Raw genomic sequence first — 24145 nt, forward strand, 5'->3', positions numbered from 1 at the left:
TTGAGGAGGAAGGTTTCATGCAATGTCCTAAACCCCTCAAATATCCAGAACGGGGTCTAGGAATTTCAGAAAAAAACCTCAACATTGTTAATGGAGCTTGGTGGATCCAATGCCTGTAACTTTAGCAAGAGAACCATTAGCAAGTGTACCACTCTTGGGAAATGACATAGTACCTAACTCAGATAAGGAATGAGACAAATTGGTCAGATGTTCATTAGCTCCTGAATCGATGATCCATGGATTTTGGGTAGATGAGACAAGACATGCGGATGCTGTACCTGGTTGGGCAAGACGAGCTCTAGAAGATGAAACCGCCCGTGTGACTAAAAACTGATCATACTTATCTTTCGATATGCTAATCATATCTGGTGCCAAGTTGGAACTCGTTGCCTGTGATGTAGTGTCTTGGCAAATAGCTTGATTAGCAGACCCGGATGGTCTACCATGTAGATTCTAACAATAGTCCACCGAGTGGTTAATGCAACCACAATGGGTGCACTTACGAAATTCACAACCTCGAGTGCGGTTACCTTTGGCATCAAGTCCCCCACGTGCACCTCTACCACCCCAGCCGCCATGCCCACCAAAAGCAACATAGGAGGCAACTAAAGCGGATCTCTTATTACTTTGGTCAGAAGACAACTGAGATCTAAGTCCAGATAATGTGGCTGGCTGAAGTCGGGAGAACACATCAGGAAATGATGGGAGCTATGGGCTTACCAAAATTTGAGAACGCACCGACTCATACTCAGGTTTTAAACCAACTAGAAACCGAACAACATTAAACTCTTCACGTTGTTTTAGCATAATCGAAACATCAGAAGTAATAGGTTGATAAATTTTGAGTTCTTCACATATGCTTATCACTTGAGAATAATACTCTTCCAGGCACAAAGTACCTTGTTCCAACCCAAAAAATTGTTGACACAACTCATAAATATGGATTGTGTTTCCAGCACCCGAGTACATCTGTTTTAGATGCCTCCATATCTCTTGAGCGGTGTCAAAGTGTACTAAACTAACATAAATATTAGGCTCAATATTAGCCAACATTAAGGAGCATATTTGAGCATCTTCTTGCTCCCATTGAGCAAAAGTAGAACTAGTTGAATCAGGCATTAAATCAACCAAGTGGGTACGACGAAGACCCTTCCCTTTCAAAAACATTTCAAAATATATTGACCACAATATTTAGTTTTTTCCATTCAATTTCACCGTAGTCATAAGCATATTAACATTTGGTGCAATAGATAATGACTCAAACTTAGCTTCCATGGAGAAAAATATGAGAATATGGATGAAAATTGAACAAATACACGCTGGAAAAATAGGAACCAGCTTAACAAACCAAATCTCGGATCTGTACTGGTGAAAAACAGCCTGTACGGGTCAAAACAGCCAATTTTAGGGCCTAAACTGGCCTGTATCGGGTTGAACCGGCCTGTATCGGCTGGTATCGGATTCGGGTGTATCAGGTTCAAGAAAACTATCGAAGTGGAAGGAAAAACTCAATATTCCAATATATATATATATATATCAGATAATGATTACATTCCCCTCTATATATATAGATGATAAAAGTACTTATCAAAAAAAAAATATATATAGATGATAATACTCATCTATTTTAGGGATATTTACAACTTACCTAGGAAAGAATCAAAAATACCTAAAACAGAAAGCTATAAAAATGGAAACTCATATCTACGAATTTGGTAACAGACTACCAAATCCCCTAAAATCATGGGATAAGAAAACATGATCTGTGCTATAGATCTCATCAATCTTAGCCCCTAACATTGCTGATAGATCATCAAATTAAATCTCCTAAAATCATGGGATAAGAAAACATGATCTGGTAGCTGTAGATCTCCTCAATCTTAGCCCCTAACATTGCTGACAGATCATCAAATTAAATCTCCCCATAATTCTACAAAAGCAAACAAAACCGCGAATAAGCTATCCTAACCCAGAATAAGGAAAGCAAGGTTACCGTATTCCTGTTACCAAACAGGTGCTATTCCAGATAGGAATAAGTTCTTATTCTAGATTGGGGGCATGCACAACCACGGATAGGATAGTGGAGACTTGCAGCCAAACGCCCCAAGACTCCCTCTTCAGCCGGCGATACACCATCCTTCCGGCAGCCGATGGAGATGGAAAACTCATCGGAGTGGACAGACCACGCTGGCGACCTCGATTCCAGTTTCCATTACTGGAGATAGCCCCTTATGTCACCAGAAAATCACTTGGGAAGGAGCTACCAGCCGAAACTTCATAGTTCTTCATAGCACCACCAACGACCATCAACAACCACTAGCAACCACTTGAAAACACCACTAACTCTGTCGCACAATCACCACCGACTACTCACCGCTCTGATACCATGAAGTCGATAAACAAGAGAGGGAGAGAAAATACTTTGTTGTGTTTTTATTGATGAATATCCAACTATACATATACATAGAGTAGTGACCATTATACCCTCATACTATTCATTTAGTTACAACTATGTATTCTAACAGTGAGATTGCCAAGACATTGTGAAATGAAGTCTTTGCTTGGATAGGATTAGCTTGGGTGATGTCAACAAGGGTAATCGACCTCCTAGCTTCTTGGTAAAGCATTCAGGGCAACTCTCAGATTGCAACGATATGGAAGATGGTTCCAATATGTTTATGGTGGTGTATTTGGAGGGAGAGGAATGAAAGACGCTTTGAAGATCGAGAGTAGTCAATGGATGAGCTTAGAAATTTCTTTTTCAAAACTTACTCCATTGGTCGATTGTAATTGATTTTCATGGCATGACTTTTCATGAATTCCTTGTATGACTAAACTAGCACGATTAGGCGTTGATATTATATATGTCCCGTATTCTTGGGCTCTTGCCTATTCTTATGATCAATAAAATTTTGTTTACTTATCAAAAAGAAAAAAGAATGATTGTAACAAACCTGAAGTTGTAAAGACTTGATTTCTTCCTCAGTGAACAACGATGCCCTTGAATTTGCATGCTCAGCTTGTAGTGATGCTTGGGCAGTCCCTATTGCCTTGAGAGCCCTCTCGAGCTATACAGCAACCAAAAGAGATGTAAGCACTTCAAAGCATCCAATGACAGAAAACAATAAGTTGGATCCTCCTTAAATATATACATATACATACATATATATATTTATATATATATAAACCTGCATACTGCATGTTCACGATCATACATAGAAATTTAGGCATATATACACCAATTTATACATAGATTGATACCATAAGCACATATATAGGTATTATAAGTAACTCTATACATGGCATCTACTACTGCTACAGTTGTCGACTAAACTTTTTTAACAATACAAAGAAAGCCCAAGCCACATCCAAGCTTAAGCTCCGAAAGAACTAGTCAATTTTACAATTAGAGTCTCTTTAAATCATTATAAACCGAACTTCTTCCTCCCTAGCTATTTGGTATCCCATTCAACACTCCATGCGCAATCTGGGGTATTACACTTTTTTAAGAAAATGAATAAGAGGATGCCTTATGAGTGAAGGAGAATCCCAGTTCCCATTTATTAGAATATGGGGGACATCCAAAGTTGCACCAACAACAATTAGTGTATAAAACTCGTTAACCATAAAAATAAATTTCGGTTTGGGCACGTGGGAGGGGGTGTGATTGAACTTAGGTCAAAGAAACAACTGTATCTGAAATAAATTCAGGTTTGCATGAAAGGGTACTTATAATAATAACAAGAACAACAACAACAAAAGGTTAGAGGATTGTCAAGTGAATTCCCAATTACAGTAGGATTACATGAAAGGATCAGCTCTGAATCCTTATCTACTTGCTTTGGCTATGGATAAGCTTACCAAACATATTCTGGACAAGGTCCCTTGGTGGATGTTATTCATTGAATAAATTATAGATTATGAAACTAGAGTAGTGTCAATTCCCAATTAGAACTATGGAGATCAACTTCAGAATCTAATGGATGTAAGATATGCATATTTAAGTTCGAGTATATAGAATAAACATTTAGGCCTCATTTCGATATCTATCTCAACCCATTCATCCCATCCCATCCCATCTCATCTCATTCCCTTTCCAAACATCACTCAAACACACACTTTTCAATTTTAAATTTTCAACTTTTTCATCTAATCATTACAACTTTCCCAAACTTCTAAACAAAACACAAAAAAAAATTCAGCTTTTTCAAATCCCAAAACGAAAATAATCTTAAAAAATTATATTCTAACAATATTTTAACTTTATAATATTTAACCTTTTCTCTCTCCCTTTCCAAAACCCAATAAAACATCTTAATTCAAACCATTTCACTACTATTTACAGATTTCTCTATCAATGGACAGCTTTGCTGTCCATATTTGTTTCCATAATTGTTTCATACTTATTTCCGTGATTTACTCTTCCGTGTAATTAGCTTAATATTTGACAGATTGTATAGGGATAACAGTAGCATATACGTAGCTCTTTCTATGTATAGAATTCCTTGTACAGTTTATATAATAGCGAGAAATCACAAGGCCAACTATTCGGCCATTCATTCATCTGTTTTTGACTTATCTTGACATGGTATCAAGAGCCGGTTGAAATTTTTTTTCTCTCGGTTTGTTGTCGCCCGCGTGAATATTTTGGCCTTTTTTTTCTCGGTTTCGTGTGTCGGCGTTGGTGTGTCGGCGTCTTCTGAGTCTCGGCAGCATTCTCGGTACCCTCTCAGCCTATCGACACGTGTGTCTCCTGGAGTGGTCTCCTTCGGCAGCTTCTGTTTAAAGGCTGGGTATTTCATTCGTTCTCCTACTTATTTTTTTTGGGTGTCGTTTTTTTTTTTCCTGGAGTGGGGGGTTTCGGCATTTTTTTTGGTCTGGATATTTTTTTTGGGCTTATATTATTTGTCGGCAGCAGGTCCTTCTCTCGGTTTCTTTCAATTTTTTGGATATTTTTTTGCTGCCTCGGAATTTTTTTTTTGTTTGCAATGGACTCTGCACCTATGTGTGTCAAGTTTACTGGCAACAATTACTCTACTTGGGCTTTTCAGTTTGAACTTTTCCTAAAGGGAAAAGATCTTTGGGGTCATATTGATGGTACCGATGTCGCCGAACCATCCACTTCTGACAAGCCCCAGACTACTCCTTCATGGGCTGTTCTTGACGCTCGGATTATGTCTTGGCTTCTTGGTTCGGTGGAGCCACATATTGTTACCAATTTGCGGGCGCATCGCTCCGCTCAATCCATGTGGGATTACTTGAAGAAGGTTTATCATCAAGATAATGATGCTCATCGCTTTCAGTTGGAACATGCGATTGCCATGTTTCAACATGGTAGTCTTTCCATACAAGACTACTACTCGGCATTTTTGACTCTTTGGTATGAATATACTGATTTGGTTATAGCGGATGTGCCTGTTGCCGCTCTTTCGACTATTCAGAAGCTTCATGAGACTAGCTGGCGTGATCAGTTTCTTATGAAACTACGCCCGGAATATGAATCTGTTCGCTCCTCTTTACTGAACAGATCTCCTGTTCCCTCTCTTGATATTTGTTTTGGTGAGTTACTTCACGAAGAACGTCGTCTCAGTACTCAAGTTATTCTGGAGCAATCTCATGGCAGTTCCGGGGCGACAACTGTGGCTTATGCTGCCCAAGGACGAGGATCCTCCCTGACTTCTAAAAATCTGCAGTGTTTCTGCTGCAAGGAATATGGGCATATTGCTGTCAATTGTCCTGAAAAGTATTGTTCTTATTGCAAGAAAAAGGGTCATATTATTAAAGAATGCCATATCCGTCCCCAGAATCGTCAGGCCCAAGCTTTTCAGACGTCTGTTATTGTTCCTCCCGCAGCAACTTCTGTAGCACATGACTCTTCCTCAGGTACTTCTTTTGCTCTTGCATCTCCTGCCACCACTTACTGCACCCCTGAAATGGTGCAACAGATGCTCATTTCAGCATTATCTGCGATGGGCTTTCAAGGTAACAATTCTACTACACTTTGGTATGTAGACTCGGGGGCTTCTAATCACAGGACGAATACTCCCACATCTTTGTGTCATCTTCGGCCCTATGCTGGTCACTCTGCTATTCAAACTGCCAATGACAGTTCTCTACCCATAGCTGCTGTCGGAGATGCCTCGTCTACATTTACTAATGTGTTTCTTGCTCCTCAATTTTCCACGAATCTTATTTCTATTGGTCAATTAGTTGATAACAATTGTGCTGTTAATTTTTCTGGTGATGGTTGTGTTGTGCAGGACCAGGTAACGGGGGAGCCAAGCACGAAGGGACTTAAAGTGGGGCGCTTGTTTCCACTATTTTTACCTGTTCTATCTTTCTCTCCAGTTTCTTCTATTAAGTCTTTTGCTTGTAATAATGTTTCTGATCTAAGTATGGTATGACATCGTCGTTTAGGCCATCCTAATACTCAGATCCTATCTCATGTATTGCACTCTGGCTTTCTTGGTAATAAAGAACGTTGTTTGCTAAGCAACCTAGTTATGATAATCTTCGTATCTTTGGTTGTGTATGTTTTGTTCATTTACCTCCTCATGAGCGACATAAATTATCTGCTCAATCTGTTCGATGTGCATTCTTGGGATATAATGTGTCAAAAGGGATTTGTTTGCTATGATCCTACTTTACATCGTACACGCATTTTTAGAAATGTTATTTTCTTTGAAAATCAACATTTCTTTCCTGTGTCATCTGTGCCCTCTTCTTCTACTGTGGTCCTTCTCTCCTTTGAGCTGCAGCTCTCAGATCTTCATCATGTCAGTTCTTGCTTTAAACAAGGTATGGTGTATACGAGATGCCCCGCCCACAGTCTTCCGATGGCTCATCCGATATCTGATCCTAACATACACCGGAATCAGTCAGTTGCTGCACCTCCAGAGCATTTGGTACGTCGCTCTTCTTGAGTGTCTATACCCCCGGATAGGTATGGGTTTTCTTCTGGCAATTCTGTTTCAACTCTGACTGCTGCATTGTCCAATTTTGATATTCCCACATGCTGTCAAGCATGACTGTTGGCGACAAGCTATGCAGGAAGAAATTGCCGCTCTAGAAGCTAATCACACCTGGGACATTGAGCCTTGCCCTTCCACTATAGTTCCTCTGGGTTGCAAATGGGTTTACTCAGTCAAGGTTCGCTCTGATGGGAGTTTGGATCGTTATAAAGCTTGGCTTGTTGCTCTTGGGAATAATCAGGAATATGGTATCAATTATGAGGAGACCTTTGCTCCTGTGGCTAAGATGACCACTGTTCGTACGATCCTAGCTCTTGCTGCTTCCAATGATTGGCCATTGCATCAGATGGATGTTAAGAATGCTTTTCTTCACGGAGATCTTAAAGAGTGTATTTATATGAAGCCACCTCCGGGATTGTTTCCCACTCTGACCTCCAATGTGTGTAAACTTCGTCGCTCTCTTTATGGTCTCAAACAAGCTCTGAGGGCCTGGTTTGAGAAATTTCGAACCACTTTACTAGAATTTTCCTTCAAGCAGAGCAAGTATGATACTTCATTATTTCTTCAGAAATCGGACATGGGTATTGTTGTCCTTTTGGTTTATGTTGATGATATTGTCGTCACTGGTTCCGATTCTGCTTTACTTGTCCAGCTTAAGACTCATCTCTCAGAATCCTTTCATATGAAAGATCTTGGGTCTCTCACATATTTTCTGGGTCTTGAGGTGTATCGTAGTTCCTCTGGTATTTCTCTTAATCAACACAAGTATGCTAGTGATTTGGTGGCTACAGCTGGACTGCAGGAAGCTACCTCTGTTGATACTCCCATGGAGTTAAATATCAAGCTTCGTAAAGAAGAGGGTGACTTACTTGTTGATCCTAGTTTATATCGAAAATTGGTGGGTAGCCTTGTCTATCTCACCATCACTAGACCAGATATTTCTTTTGCTGTACAACAAGTTAGCCAGTTTCTTCAGACTCCTCGTCATCTTCATTTGACTGCTGTCCGTAGGATCATACGCTATGTTCAGGGCACTTCTGCCCGTGGCTTATTCTTTCCTGCAGGAAATTCTCCCCGTCTTGTTGCTTATAGCGATGCTGATTGGGCTGGTTGTGCTGATACACGTCGCTCCATCACTGGTTGGTGCGTGTTCTTAGGTGATGCATTGATCTCCTGGAAGAGTAAGAAGCAAGACAGAGTTTCTAAGTCATCTACAGAATCTGAATACCGAGCGATGTCTCTTGCTTGTTCCGAGATTATTTGGTTTCGAGGATTGCTTGCTGAGTTAGACTTTTCTGAGACCGATCCTACTCCTTTACATGCCGATAATACAAGTGCTATTCAGATCACGGCCAATCCTGTCTAGCATGAGCGCACCAAGCATATTGAAGTTGACTGTCACTCTATTCGTGAAGCCTTTGACGCTCGTGTTATCACCCTTCTACACATTTCCACTGAACTACAAATTGCTGATATCTTCACCAAGGCTCTCACTCGTCATCGACACTGCTTCCTAAGTAGCAAATTGATGCTTGTTGATCAACTTGCATCAATTTGAGGGGGGCTATCAATGGACAGCTTTGTTGTCCATATTTGTTTCCATAATTGTTTCATACTTATTTCCGTGATTTACTCTTCCGTGTAATTAGCTTAATATTTGACAGATTGTATAGGGATAATAGTAGCATATACGTAGCTCTTTCCATGTATAGAATTCCTTGTACAGTTTATATAATAGCGAGAAATCACAAGGCCAACTATTCGGCCATTCATTCATCTGTTTTTGACTTATCTTGACATTCTCATCTCATCTCAACATCCAAACAAGGCCTTGGCAAAACTAGAAGTAGAAATGTGGGGATGGTATGATTAGATAAGCATGAGATACTGAAGAGTAATTCTACAACTGGGATGTTTCTCATAGAAATAGGGTGGGGTCAACAAAGTGGAGAGATACATCTAGAGTACTGTACCATTAGAGGATACCCATAAAGTCTAAGGAAAAGTTTTGCGGAATGGCAGTAGACCCATCTCTGCCATATGGTTCAGATCGTGAGGCAATTATCAAAATTAATATGGAAGGGGAAGAAAGGCAACAACTAGTTCAGAATGAGGCTTAATTATTGAGTTTAAATGAGGTGAAGTGGCCAATCCTTCTAGATCCTAAAGTTGGGAGCAGAAGTTATTCCAAAGCAACATGGCTATCGGTATAGTAGCTGAGAGATATTAGTTATGAATGCATTAGATTAGGAATATGAAAATTCTAGATAAGTCATCCCACAAAATGACTACAAAATCAATTTTAAACAAATTATATCCAAAGAAAAATTATTGTAAAAGATGAAACTAGAAAACAGAGATGACAGACCATTTGCATGGCATCATTAATCCTAGTGCAGATATAACTACCCCAATGTACTTGGCAAAAAGTTACACCACAGGTACTTCCTGTTCTGGCCCTTTAATAAAACTTGTCTGAATGATAAAAGAAATATTACTGGAAAGAAAGTTTTCAACTGGTTTTCATCATGGGAGGTATTTCAGTTCAAAAATAAAAAATAAAAAAGAAAGATAAAGTTGTAAGCTAACACTGAGACAACTTAAGACAAACTTACTTGTGATTGCAGTTGCAGCTTTTCCTGTTTTAACAATGAAGTCTCTATTTCTGCCTGTTATGGTTGAAGAAAAAATTGAGAAGTTTACACTAGTCACCCGTACATGTGTGCGTGCAAGTGTTAGCGAGAAATAGAAAGAACAGTAGGATGGAAAAAGAAACTCACAATCTCTTTTGGTCGTCGGAGATAATTAATAATATTATGTAAACCAGTATCACCAAGGGTATCAGTGCTGGTGCTTCCAGAAGAAACTCCAACAGAATTACGATCCTTCTCAGCCGACTGAATGTGCAAAGCTTCAAGTCGACTGTGCAGTATTTTGTTCTGCAGAAAATAGATGAAGCAGATAAAGCGAACACCAAAAAACATATAAAAGAATTTACAAAGATCTATCTGCAGAATAAATGCAAGGTAATGAAGTTTCTCCAACACGAACCCAAAATCTAGTAACATAAAATAAAATTTGTAAAATTTTCACCCTGAAGGTACTAGGAACTGACAAATGCGTAAATCTGACCATTGCATCATAATGAAGGATGCTATATGACCTAGTTTTGATCAAAGTGCACTTGGACTGGAAGTGCAAAACTCCAGGCAAGAATGTTTTGCTTTTGCCAAGCGAAGCACATTTAGAAAAGCGTGCTTTTTGTGGGAGCTTAAAGTGCAGAAGAGCATGCTTTCATAATTTTAAAAAGGAAAATTATAAAATATCATTTATGTACCATGGCACCACATGTGATGTGTATATGCTTTAAACTCGATACAATCGGCCAAGTTGGCTTTATTGATGGAAATTTGATTTCCCATGTTAGCATAGAAGCCAATGCCTACAATTCTTGAGCTTTTCTGGTTATGACCATTTTGGTATATTTTGATTGAACTAAATATATTTGAATTTGATTATGGCTTATAAATATCACAGACGTGTATATTAAGTAGCACACAAGAGAGTTATATAAAATGTTATGTTAAGATTTTATCTAATTACTTTATTTATTGATTTTCATGTCGCATAATAATCTAATAAATTGAGTTAATAGGCTAAATATATTGCCATCCTCCTTTCTAAACCTTTTTTTTTAATTGTATTTTATGGATTTTGGGTTAGCATACATCATCTTTAAAAATATGACTTCACTTCAATCAAGCGTGCACATGTGCTTTGCATTTGTGCTTGCTCGTAGAGCTTTCACTAACACTGATTTGACTGTTGTCGGTAGTTATAATGTGCAATGTGTCAATTCCAATAGTTTAGCCTGCAAACTTATAAACACCAAATATCTACCTTGGTGACATTATATGCAAACAACGTTCACTTCTAGAAAATTTGATATGCAATTCTGGATCCAAGTGTTGACATAATATAAAAATGAAGAAATTGATTTGTTTTATATGTAAATTGACAAAATTAGTAAGGTTTAACATTTCAAATAAGATACAGAAGCTCTATTGATTCAACAAACCTAGCTTGTATATTTCTCTAGTTGCCCAGGGATTAATGAGAACAGCAGACCTACTTCAAGTAAAAATTCCCTTTGATTGGATCTCTCTCCTCATTGCTGCCCCTATGTCCAAGGCCAGCAACATGGAAAAGTTTTGCTATATCGAAGTAGTTACAAAGTGGCATGAGAAACTCTCTCAATCCAAACCCAAATTGCACCCAAAGAAATCTTTCACTCTCATTCATTCTTAGAATTCTTTGGTTAGCTTTGCTTTAAAAAGGAGAGGGAAGCGAAAATATTGTAGTGCTCCGTTAATTATAATGGTAGGGGAGGAAGTGCCTTTAGTAATAAGGGCAAGGAGAGGGTTGCCAATGGTTATCAATGAAACCTAAGATAATTTCTTGAAATGTTCGGGGGCTTAATGATTTTAGAAAACGTCTCTAGGTGAAAAATTTGATTCGTAAGTGGAGGGTTGGTGTTATTTGTTTACAGGAAACCAAATTGAAGTTTGTCAATCAATCTATTATTAATGGTTTGTGGAGTTGTCATTGTGTGGGATGGATTGAGTTAGTAGCGAAAGAGGCATCAGGGGGTATCATTGTTATGTGGGATAGGAGGGTAGTGGGGTTGATTGATCATTGTGTGGGAGAATATTTGGTGGCATGCCATTTTAAGATTGTGGACAATGGTTTCAAATGGGCTTTTAAAGGTGTTTATGGTCTGAATTTGGATAGTAGTAGGAGTATTTTGTGGGATGAAATGGCGGGTCTTTGCCGTTGGTACTTTGGAAGGGATTTTAATATTACTCGATTTCATAGCAATCAAGGAGGGGATTCTCATTTTTCTCATGCTATGACAATCTTTTCAGATATGATTTTCGAGTTAGATTTGATTAACTTACCGATGGCAGGAGGGGATTTTACATGGTCCAATGGTAGGGCAAGGACTAGGCTGGACAAATTCTTGGTTTCGGCTTCTTGGGAAGCTCATTTTTCCAGATTTGAGTCAGAAAGGACTTCCTAGAATTTGTTCTGATCGTTATCCCATTATGCTGGATTGTGGGGGTATTAACGGAGGGCGTAGGTATTTCAGATTTGAAAATATGTGAGTGGAGGATGAGGGCTTTATGGATAGGGTGAGGAGGTGATGGCCTTCGTACACTTTTTCTGCTACTTTTGAGTTTTGTTCTGGCTGGAAACTCAAAGCGCTTAAACAAGATTTGATTGAATGGAATAAACATGCGTTTGGGAACTTGGATGGTATGAGGAAGCTTCTTCTGGATCAGTTGCAGTGTTTGGAGGATAGGGAGTTGGGGATTTATCCAGGGAGTAATGGAGAGAAAAAAATGGGTGGTTACTAAATTAGAGTCGATCCCTTTAATGGAGAAAATTTCTTGGAGGCAAAAATCTCGGGTTTTGTTGTTGAAGGAAGGTGATAAGTGTACAAAATTTTTTCACCAAATGGCAAACTCTCATGGAAGAAATAATGCTATAGAGGTCCTACATGAAGGTAATAACATTCTTTCGGATCAAGAAGCTATCAAGGAACATATTGTGAATTTTTACAAGAAGTTGTTTAGGGAAGATTTCTCTAGGAGATCTAAGTAAGACAGGCTGTTTTTTTCACTCTATTGACCAGGTATGTGCAGAATGGTTGGAGAGAATTTTTAAAAAAGAAGTTCTTGATGTGGTTAGAGAAATGGCAAGGGACAAGGCTCTGGTCCAGATGGTTATTCAAGGATTTTTTTCAAGCTTGTTGGGACATAGTGCAAGAAGATTTTATGAAGTTTTTCTTGAATTTTATTCATTTATGAAATTTGAGAAAAGTTTCAGTGCTACTTTTATTGCACTCAGTCCTAAAAAAGTGGGGGCTGTGGAGATGAGAGATTTTCAGCCTATTAGTTTGGTAAATGGGGTGTACAAGATTATTTCTAAGGTGTTAGCTAATTGCATGAGTGTAGTGATGGAGAAGATCATTTTGAAGTCTCAAAATGAATTTGTGAGGGGTAGACAAATTCTTGATTCAGTTTTAATTGCTAATGAATGTTTGGAGAGTAGAATCAAGTTGGGTAAATCTGGAATTTTAGTTAAATCGGATATGGAAAAGGCTTATGACCATATTTGTTGGGAGTTTCTCTTGTACTTAATTGGGAGATATGTCTTTGGAGAGAAATGGCATTCGTGGATCAAGCTTTGCATTTCGACATCAAGATTTTCCATCTTGGTGAATGGTTCTACAGATGGGTTCTTCAACAGTTCTTGCGGTTTGAGATAAGGAGATCCTCTATCTCCTTTTCTTTTTGTCCTTGTTATGGATGCTTTGAGTAGAATGATTAAAGTGGTAGTGGAAGGAAGTTTCTTGTCGGGTTTTGTGGTGGGAGATGAGTCTCTAGTAAAAGTCTCTCATCTTCTCTTTGCTAATGACACTTATATTTTTAATAAGCCTAATCAAGATCATCTTTGTTCTTCGAGAGCCATTTTGTTATGTTTTGAAGCTGTTTCGGGACTTAGAATGAACTTATCTAAATCTCAAATTGTTCCTGTGGGTTCCATTCGAATATTTCAGATCTGGCCAATATTTTGGGGTTTAAGGTATCTTTCTTGCCTTTGACCCATCCATGTTTCTCCCTTCCTGTATACACTCTCACTCTCACAATGCCTCCCTCAATCTCCTCCATCCATTCCCCCCCCCCCCCCCCCTTTCCTTTTCAGGTATAAAGATAAGATAAAGCTTACCTTCCTCCCTCACTATATTCTACTACAGCCATATATCAACCACGGTTATTCGAGCATCACTGTGCTATAAGACTATGATATCCCTCCCTAATCGTTGTGTAAAACTCCTTTTTATCTCCCTTTCGGACAATACTCCAATGCTCTCCCGAGCCATTGCACTGTGGAGAATCCCAGCAGTAACTCATGCTCAATCTTCCAACCTCTCTCTATGATACATAGCAAAAATCCTTCATGAGCGAAAATAACTTTGATTGAATCACAAGCTCTCTTGTAAACCACATCTAGATGCCACCGTGCTACTACGATCGTTAAAGTAGCAACTTCATCGAATGAACGAAGAAAAACTATTTTTCACAAGTGTACGGAGAGAGTGTATGGAGTGATTGAAAGCAGATAAAAGCTTAATATATATAAATTAACACATTCTACTCTTCAGATGCCCCAAAATCGCAGATTTACTGTCCCGATAAAAAATATGAAGCACCACTATGATAAATCTGAAGTAGTGACATGATTTTCCAATACCCTAATCTCCTTATAGACTTCTCCCTTCTCGCTTTCTCTTCCAATTCTACAAATCATCTTCACATTAAAACTGTAATACCCCGTATTTACGTGTATTTTTAATGAATGATTATTTAAATTATTATAATTAATGGCTCTCTTGTTTTAAATTTAATGTGTTAATCGTTATTATGAAATTTCTAATCATTGAACTAATTATTATAATTAATGGCTCTCTTGTGAAATTTATTTTAATATGCTTTCTTGATATGAATTATTATTTTGCATTTAAATTGTTCCTTACTTTAATTTATCCTATTGTTGGGCTTTAAATATTTTACTTTATTAATAGTGAATTGTAGTGTTTTTATTTGGCTTTCATTTATTTTATTGTGCCTTTTTTCCTTTCTTAGACCCGTATTTTCGAATTGGGTTTTGTTTTAATGGCTTGTTCTTTGTTTTTTGGGCCAAAACCCCTTCATTTTCAGGCCCAGCCCATTACCCTTCAAAACCCAGCCCATTAAACCCCCAAACGGTGTTGTTTTCATCCAGCCTTAGGGCTTCTTCACCTCTTCTTTCCTTCTTCTTTCTCCCGTGTGCCTCCTTTTCCAAAGAAAAAGGTTTCTCTCTTCTGCAAGTAAGCGACGCCATCACCCTTTCCACCATTTTCGTCCAATAATAGCTTCCCTCTTTATTTCTTTGTTTTGGCTTCCATTTTTGCTGCAAACCGAGCCCTCTCTCTTCCGTTTTCTGCATTTTATTTCATGGGTTTTCATCATTTTGCAGGTCTGGCCGAAGCTCCCTTGTGCGCCTCCTTCCTCTTCTTCATTTCTTGTATATTTCTTGTTAATGTGGTGTAATAACCCCTGCTTTTCCCTTTGTTTTTCCCATGAAATTATGCCCTGTTTTGGACCTGAAAACCATGCTCTGTTTTGCTCTATTCGTGAGCCTTGAAGCCTTGTTTTCCCTGTCTTTTGCCTTTAGTATTTTCGTGTCCTAGCTTGTGGGTTAAACCTTGTGATTTTCGGGTGTTTTTGGCCTCCAAACCATGCTCTATTTTGCCCTTTTTGCTGTGCCCCTGTTTTGCACCCAAACCGTGAGCTTCCATTTTTATTTTGCTTGGTTATTTTTTCTCTTGCAGTGCATGCCATTGTCAAGCCTTTATTTTCTAGTTTTTATTTTATAAATCAGCCCCTTTCTCTTGAAAATCCCCTTCAAATTTACTTGTTTTCGAAATCCATTTTCTGTCCCAAAAACTGTGATTTTTGGTGATTTTATTTTCGGGTTCGCTTTTGACGTTAAATCGGGTGTTCGTGTGCTTCATCTTTCAGTTTTTGTCTTTAAGTGCTGTAAGTAATTTTCCAAATACCTTTTTGAGATTTAAATATATTTTGCACTAACAATTCTTTGTGATCTGGTTGGTTGTGCCTGATGTTAAGTCCGAGGAATTTGGGGGTCGATTAGATTGGAGGATGGAGTTGTTTGTGAGGTTGGATTGTGCTTGGTATTTTTATGTCTTGCTTGGGTTCATGTTATACATTGCATAATTGCATGCATGTTCATGAGCATGAATGAAAACTGGGTTTTCATGTGTAAGATGAATTTTGGGTGCGTGTATCACGATCCCAAGCTGAGATGGGACATCATCTCGATGGAGCTCCTCTGGTCACTCGGGAGTGTAATATACTGAGTGACGTCCCCTGGGTTGTCCCTGGGCAACAACAGGATCAGACGAGATGGTAACACTCACATGTCGACTCCATGGCCCTTCTGCTGGCGGGAGTTAAAGGATGCTTCGCCACAAACGCGCTGGGTGCGGAACTAGACATCGCTCGTTAAGTCATACACACGGTCATTACTTGATGTGTCGCGAAGGGAGGCAGAGTGTGCGGATGATCCCTAGGGGAGATCATGGTGCATACGAATTAAAAATGGATATTTGGTTTTGGATAAATGGATTTATGTGAACCATTCTCTGGGAAAATGGTGAATTTTTATATTGGGCCATTTTCTAAAAAAATGGCAGATTTTATTTTTTAATGGAGTTGATTTTTGGGCCAAATGAGATTTTGGTGTGTTGGAAAATAATCATTTTTGGGGAAAATGATTTTTGGGTCTCATGCATATTTTATTATACGCACGCATAATTGTTGTGGCATGAATATATTTTTATCTCTTGGGTTGTTTGGTCTATTACTTATCTATGATACCGTTTCTTGGTATTGTAGATTTTGATGTAAATGAGGATGCAGAGTCTGAGAATGCAACTCCACTAGAGGAGTGCTCGGGGATCACTTTCTCGAGTGTTGGGATTTATCTTCCGTTTTGAGTTATTGTATTTTGGCTTAATTATGTTTTTATTAGATAACTGTAATACTTTTTGAAACACTTGTATTTAAACAAATTTGTATTGAACAATTCTGGTACTTAGTTGATAGATTTTAACTTATCCGCTGTGTCTTTTGTTGTACACTTGTTGCTTGTACACACATTTAGCACTTGTGGATGGGTGTGTGACCCATGTTGTCATCATTCCGACGCCTTGACGGACACGTGGGAGTTGGGGGCGTCACAAAAGCTCTTAAACCAACCCTTTATATATATGCTCAGCCCCATGCACTTTACGTGTATCTCATTCCTCTTCAAGCCTCAATGTAGTTTTTGCTTACCCAAAATCATGTAGTGCACCTCTATTCCACCAGCATCCCTCATGTTTTCTCTCTCCTTCTAGTTCAAATAATCGATTTCATGCTGGAAATATTGGATTAATGTTGCGAGATAAGTAGCATGATTATACCCTTACACATATGTACGGTAAAAGACATGTCTTTTATAAAAAATATTATGCATGCACACCCTCCATTGGAAGCCCCTTTTTATGTGCCTGAGTCATAAATAACATGATTTTATGCATAAGTTTCATGTTAGCTGCAAGACATGCATTAAATATTTTATGAAAATCCATAATTTATGTGAAGATTTATGAAAAATCATAGTTTCATAAAAGGAGTTGTGCATCATAATATTTATGAAAAATCATGATTTTATGTGAGGAAATATGTATCATAACATATTACCAAAGAATGCGATTTCATTTGACATTTATGATATGACGAGTATGCAAGTATGATTATGATGAAGTATAAATGATAAGATATGTAACGACCTATGTTATGATACGAAGACGGTACCATATATTATGGGCATATTGCATTGCTAGGCTGTACATGCAGGTAGTGCACCCAATGTGTCTTCCTTATGTTTGGATTCCACAACCCGCAGCCACGGGCGGAATCAGAATCTACTTAGATTCACTAACCCTAACTCATGGGGGTCAACAGTGGATACCGGCCTATGGACAAGTGAAAGATAAGTTCATGTTATTTATGTATGTATTTATGCATATACATATTTTTCAAGAAACCTTATGTTTATTATGTTTACTATATGATCTGTTGCTTATTGAATATTCAACTCATTTTTTGTATATTTTTATTTTTAAACACCCCAGGTGATGATATAAAGAGGATGGGTTTGTAGGACAGGACTTGGCCCAAGGAGGTGAGGCAAAGGCCTAGATAGTTTATGTCATGCTCAATTTTAAGACTTAGGTGCGGTTTGGATGGTGAGATGAGATGAGATGAGATTGTTTTAGATGAAAGTTGAATAAAATATTGTTAAAATATTATTTTTTAATATTATTATTGTTTTGGGATTTGAAAATTTTGAATTGTTTATTATATTTTGTGTGAGAATTTGAGAAAATTATAATGATGAGATGAGATGAAACACTTTCACTATCGAAATAGGGCCTTAAAGTTTAATAGGTTATTTTGATAAGCACATGAGATTTTATTGAATTTAAATAAGTGCTTCCGTAGACTCTCTTTTGGATTTTAAGCATATAATAAAGATTTTATTATAAGGAATCTTTATACATGGCGCTTTGTTAAGAAGAAAAAGCTTAAGTCAAAGTTTAGTAGCACATTGATTTCATGAAAATGCTAAAAAAGACTTTACTGTGGAGAGCGGGGTGTTACATGCTGCCATATAGATAATGATTCCTTTGTGCTTGATGTGGTGCTTATCGTTGGAGAGGAATATGAAGTGCTTTGAAGACAGAGAACGCTCAATGGGAGAACTTAGGGGTTTTTTCTTTAGTACTTTGTATTTTTGGGCTAAGGCTCTTGTATTGAATGGTGACAATTTTCATGATTTGCTTTAGCCTCTTTTTGTTTCTAGTGTGAATTAGGTATTTCCTTTGTATAATTTCTGTGTACTTGGGTTTTGCCTATTCATGGTAATAAAATTCTCTTATTAACTATTCTTAGAAATAATACATGGTTACATCTTCATTGATTCCCCCAACTGCAGTGCAAAAGGAGAGAAGAAAAAACTTCCGCTGATAGCTCTCACTAACTCCACATCTTGTCAATGGTGTAAATGATAAATTTTGATAACAAAAACCAAAGCAAAATCATCCACAGCACATCCCCATTTAAAACTGTCATCAAGGTCAATGGCTAAAGATGCAAAACAATGCCACAATGCAATGTGCTAAGGTGTTGAGTGATGCACAGAGCTCCATGCCACAGATGATAACGTAAAATAATATTAACTTACACAGAGAGAACTGACCTGTTCATTGGTATCATTGTACTTCTTCTCAGCTTCATTTTTTGACTTCTCAAGCATTGGCTTATCTACTTCCCACTTGGATTTCAATTTATTCTATAAGCACAAAAATAATAGGCACAATGACTTAGGTGATGATGATGATGATGATAATAATAGCAATAATAAATTTAATTAGAGAGTGAAATAAACTTTTGGGGCATGAAATACCAATGGGACTGCTCACAAATTTAGCAGCAAAACATGGGAGGGAAGTTGCTTCGATAGAACCAACAATTCCTCCAACACTGTTTTAACCTACTATTGGTCCAGGGACACCATCGGATTTATGTGCCCCATTAATCCAGCTGTTACACACCTAACCCTCTGAAATTTCTGCAGTATGTTTGCAAAACTTCAGAGAAAGGGCATTAGTTCATGTTGAATACATACTCATGCATTGATCTAGGGTCAGGATTACAATTCATCATTATAGAAATTATAATGTTTTATGGTAAAATGTCATTAGTCTATTGATGCTTTGACTTAGGGTCAGCATTACAATTCATTGTGGACCTTGTAATGCTTTGAGTAACAAGGCCACGGGTCTATTCATGCTACCTGTAAGAACCTAAAAGAGACAAATTCAGAGATGCAGAATAGAGTACAATTAGTTTTAAAATGACCAAGACAATGAACAATTCTTCAGACCTGGAGAAACCAGGGTAAATGGGTGGGGAGACCAACATGATAATCCAAGACAGAAGGGGACATCTATTGTAACAAGACTGCCCAGTTCCAGTTCATAATCATTTCTTCAAATTTGAAAAAATACAAGTTAAAAAAAGGGGAAAAAACTAAAATGACCAAAAAAAAAAACTACTTGAAATGCAAAACAAAAGCAGTACAGGACAGAAAGATACATTTTCACTTTTGTGTGCATCTGCCACTTTACGCAATTCAGATGCTTCCTCTTGGAGTGAAGCCAAGATTTCTGATGTTGTTGTCAACTCCTGAATAGTCTCTGACAGGAGGATGACCTGTGCAAAATTGGAATGGTACCCAACAGCTGAGAAATGATGTTAAGATAATGAATTATATAGAGCACATATGCAATATGATTTTTAACTACTACTGAACTGTTAATTATAGGGTGGGCAACTAAAATAAATCTTCGAAACCAAATGGCACACTAGAAGTTAATCACAGGGATTATATACTACCATCTTTCCCATACTACATGGCTTAGATTAATTTTGGCCTCCAGGAAGAATTCCTCTACGGGCTGATCCCCACACCACAAGTCATGTCAGAATCTAATCTTGTACCAGTCTTCCACCTCATATATAATGGATCTTGAGAAACTTCCGCACTCTAATATTTGGAAGGAAGTCAATGCCTGTACCCTTGACCCCACTCTCTAATATATGGAAGGACTGCAATGCATGCACCTTTGAAGATCATGAGAGAATGGTGCTAGAGTTTAAAACCTCTATGCTTAGATCTCTCTATGATTGGGCAACTGCCCACATGAATACACGTTATTCTTCTTCTGTAGACTTTATGGAATCCTTCTTTCCTTATCCTTGATTAGGTGCTCTCTTTGTATATTTCTTGTGTATGTGGGTTGTGCTCCCAGTGCTTTTTATAAAATTTGGCATATTTACTTATTAAAAAGGTACTAAACGAACATGAATTTTAGTAACACTCACGAGGAAAAGATTATTGCCAAAACATTCCAAACCTAGGCTTCAAAGAGCATCTCAACAAAAGTTTCTCGACATAAAAATAGAGCTTCACTGTTCTCCCACACAATCTATGAAACATAATGTCTACACAACATATATTAAGACTATCAATATTCCTACTGTATTGAAAATCTAATCGAGTAACCTGTCTTTCATAATTGGTCTGAGCGCCACGCCATCGTTGATGCTGCTTCTCCAAGTCTTCTTTTAAGCCAGAAATCTGAATTTCCATTGCTAAAATTTGCGAACTATATGCAAAGACGAAATGTGAGACACCATACCATAGGCAATCACCAAATATGTGGGTAAAAGAAAACTGACGTTTTAACTGATGATTCTTCCTTTAGATTTTTTATTTCTGCTAAAGCAGACACAAGGCTCTCCTCTTTCTCTGCAGTTATAGAAGCTGCTTCTTCAGACTTCAAACTAGATTCATATTCAAGTTCAGAAACCCTCTCTCTAAGGGAAAGAACTTCATCCTCTAGTGATTTCTTTAGTTTGTTTGCCTGTACACGATTGGAAAGGGAATACGAGAAATAGCAGACAAATTAATACAATAATTAAAAACAAGTGCATCGAAATTCACATAACACCAAAATACCTCAATCTTGAAGGTTTCATGGGCAGTTTCCATCTGCTTTAATGCATCTTCGTTCACCTGCGCAATGCTCTTAAACTGCAAAAGTGCAATATGTACTTGACCAATTAGTTTACTTGGCAATAAAGATTTTTTTTTTTTCCCTTTGACGTGGAATTTCATCAAGACAAGGCTTCTTGGACCACCACTAGGGAGTAAACCCTGGATATAGGTGTCAATGGACAGCTTTGCTGTCCATAATCATTCAAATATTCGATCCTTCTTTCCTTATTTTCACCTTTTTTCTTAATTTACTTAGGCTTGTACAGTTAGCATGTTTGACAGGGTATAGTTTCCATATAGGACTAGACTGCTAGAATCATTCGTAAATTACTTTCTTTCCATGTATAGCTATCTTGTAAAGTTGATAGATAATATACAGATCACTCAAAGGCCAACTAATTCGTCCATTCTCGTATACTTGACAATAGGACCCACCAAAACCATATATCACATAATCCAAGGGAACTTGTAGTGCAGAAACAAACTCAGGATGCCCAAGTCTATACCTTATTCCAAGCAACCCCATTGCACCCCTAGGATACACCCTAATGGGTACTAGGCAAGAAAGAAATTAAGCAGTTCAAGGAGTAAAGTAAGCACCTGTTGCATGTGATCCTTGTTAGCCTGTGCTTCCAATTTCAATTTTTCAATCTCTTCCTTTGCCATTCGTAATTCGACAACAATCTAAAGCGAATTCAACCAAAAAGTCAAATAAAAATAACAAGTTCATATTCCACTTTGAAGTATTCAACCAAAGATTTAGAAAACTGTCCGATGTTTCAAAGAACAATTATCTGGCAGTTGTCAACTGGTCCTGATTTAATAAATTTTTTTATAAGTAGAATAAATTTTAACAGAACAAGTAAATAGGCATAGCCTAAGTGCACAGGAAGTATATGAAAGAGAACACCTAGTTACAAGTTAGGAGCTAGAAATGGATGAGAGAAAATCAAGAAAACTAAGCCTGTTAAATACAATAGCAGGAGCCCATGGGGATAAAGTATGGAAAAGGAAACATCTAAGATCATCCAAAGTGCGTTTTTCAATCTTCAAAAGGCTTCTGGTTCCACACATGAATCATGTACATCTCTGCACTCAATGGACATACATGAGTTTGGGCATAAGGCCCAGGGCATGTGGAGGTTTATCCTCAATATGGGGACCATTGCTGTCTCCACAACCTTACGAAATATATATACTAACAAGATTGGCATCAAATGTTATTTAGACATTGCCAGAAAATGTTAACAACTGTTAGGCTTTCTTGGCATCTTTACAAACATTTCCACCGCTAGGCAGACCAGAGGATTACTAAAGCCCAAAAGAATACCCAAAAAAAAAAAAAAAAAAAAAAAGATAGAGAAAGTAAAGGTTGGGATTATATCATTAGTAGCAAAGGAGGAAATATATATCATTTTTAAAAAAAGTAGGACGAAATATAAAAGATGAAAGAGAAACAGATGCCTCAAATGAGACAGACTGGAGAGCATATTGATAGGAAAAATCTATTTTAAATTATAAGACAAAAGATCAAATAAATTATTCAACAAGGTTCAACTTAGAACCAAACCCTCAAAGAAAAGTGAATAAAATTAACAACAAATTACAAGTCAAAAGACAAATTAGCTAGAATGACCCACACTGACCTCATTGCTCAAGAAAGATGAAGGTTCCCTCCCACCATCTATGTCAACATCCTGCATACGCATACAAAACAAAAGAGAAAAAAATTAAAAACAAAAATTGATGATGGTAGACTGTCAATTATTTCCAATTCCCAAAATGCCTTTGCCAAGGGCATGCAAATTCATGATTCAGTTTGTGTTGCCAAGTTGATGATGGACTGTGGTTGGGCATCAAGGAGTGATTTGTAAACCAGACATAGAAAAGACTTATACTCATGTGAGTTGGGGATGCTTCTATTTATTGAGAAGGTGCAGCTTTGGGGAGAAATGGTGTAGGATGTAGCGAGATTGCTCATTATATTTCTTCCATGTGCTTTTTGGTATGGGTGAACGGTATGCCATTAGGTTTTTCAGAAGTAGTTGAAGACTACAACAGGGGGGACCACTTGTCCTCTTTACTTTTTGTTGTTATTATGTTATTAAAAAAAAAAAAAAAAGTAGGATAAACTCTGATACAGTGCATGGGGTCTTCCGGTCAGGTTTTCATGTGGCTGCCAGGATAGAGTAGTGCTTGCTGTAGATGACACCATAATATTTTGTGAAGCCAACCAGGATCATATTTGCATTCCTATGAAGCCATCTCCAGTGAGAAGGTTAATTTGAGAAAGTTGGAATAGCTCCTGGTTGCTACTTTTTAGGTGAATACTCTTCATTGCGAGGTGGTGACGAAGTTGTGGAATGAGATTTTTGCAAGGGTAGGCATTGCTTGGGTGATGCCTATGCATCTGGTGGATTTCTTGGCTGGCTGGCAAGGACTTGTGGGGAGTAGAGGCAGTGCAGTAGTGTGAAGGATGATCCCCTTGTGTTTATTTTGGGTACCTATGGTTGAAGAGGAATGGAAGATGTTTTGAAGATTGTGAACGTTCTATGGGATAACTTAGGGAATTTTTCTTTAGCACGTTAAGTTTTTGGGTGAAGAATCTTGTAAGGGATCGGAGCATTTGTAATGTTCTGTTTTAGTTGTGTTTTGTTTTAGCTTGTATTTAGGTGTATTCACTTGTATACATCCTGTACTTGGGCTATGCCTATTTACTTGGAATAAAATTCTCTTATTAACTATAAAAAATAAAAATAAAAAGTTGGGAAACAGTAGATTACTTCCACTCCATTGCAAGATAGCTAGTATTTTACGGAACATTATCTCTAACCTGTATGGGATGGATTGGTTCATTCCATTTCAAGTGATGATCT

At 37.8% G+C, this 24145-nt stretch overlaps 1 protein-coding gene across 2 annotated transcripts in view; it reads right to left on the reverse strand.

Moving 5' to 3' along the window:
• The window catches only part of LOC122299111 (nuclear-pore anchor-like), a 93896-nt gene that overhangs the window by 14060 nt on the left and 55691 nt on the right, over nucleotides 1-24145 (reverse strand). For both annotated transcript variants that reach the window (XM_043109056.1, XM_043109055.1), the window contains exons 28-37: nucleotides 22916-22966; nucleotides 21870-21953; nucleotides 21231-21305; nucleotides 20951-21135; nucleotides 20775-20877; nucleotides 19805-19921; nucleotides 18906-18998; nucleotides 9752-9910; nucleotides 9587-9640; nucleotides 2955-3068 (exon numbers count right to left, since the gene is read on the reverse strand). In XM_043109056.1, the coding sequence (XP_042964990.1) occupies nucleotides 2955-3068; nucleotides 9587-9640; nucleotides 9752-9910; nucleotides 18906-18998; nucleotides 19805-19921; nucleotides 20775-20877; nucleotides 20951-21135; nucleotides 21231-21305; nucleotides 21870-21953; nucleotides 22916-22966 (1035 nt within the window). The remainder of the gene's footprint in view (nucleotides 1-2954; nucleotides 3069-9586; nucleotides 9641-9751; nucleotides 9911-18905; nucleotides 18999-19804; nucleotides 19922-20774; nucleotides 20878-20950; nucleotides 21136-21230; nucleotides 21306-21869; nucleotides 21954-22915; nucleotides 22967-24145) is intronic.

Source organism: Carya illinoinensis, chromosome 16 (genome assembly GCF_018687715.1).
Source record: "Carya illinoinensis cultivar Pawnee chromosome 16, C.illinoinensisPawnee_v1, whole genome shotgun sequence".
NCBI classification, from domain to species: Eukaryota; Viridiplantae; Streptophyta; class Magnoliopsida; order Fagales; family Juglandaceae; genus Carya; species Carya illinoinensis.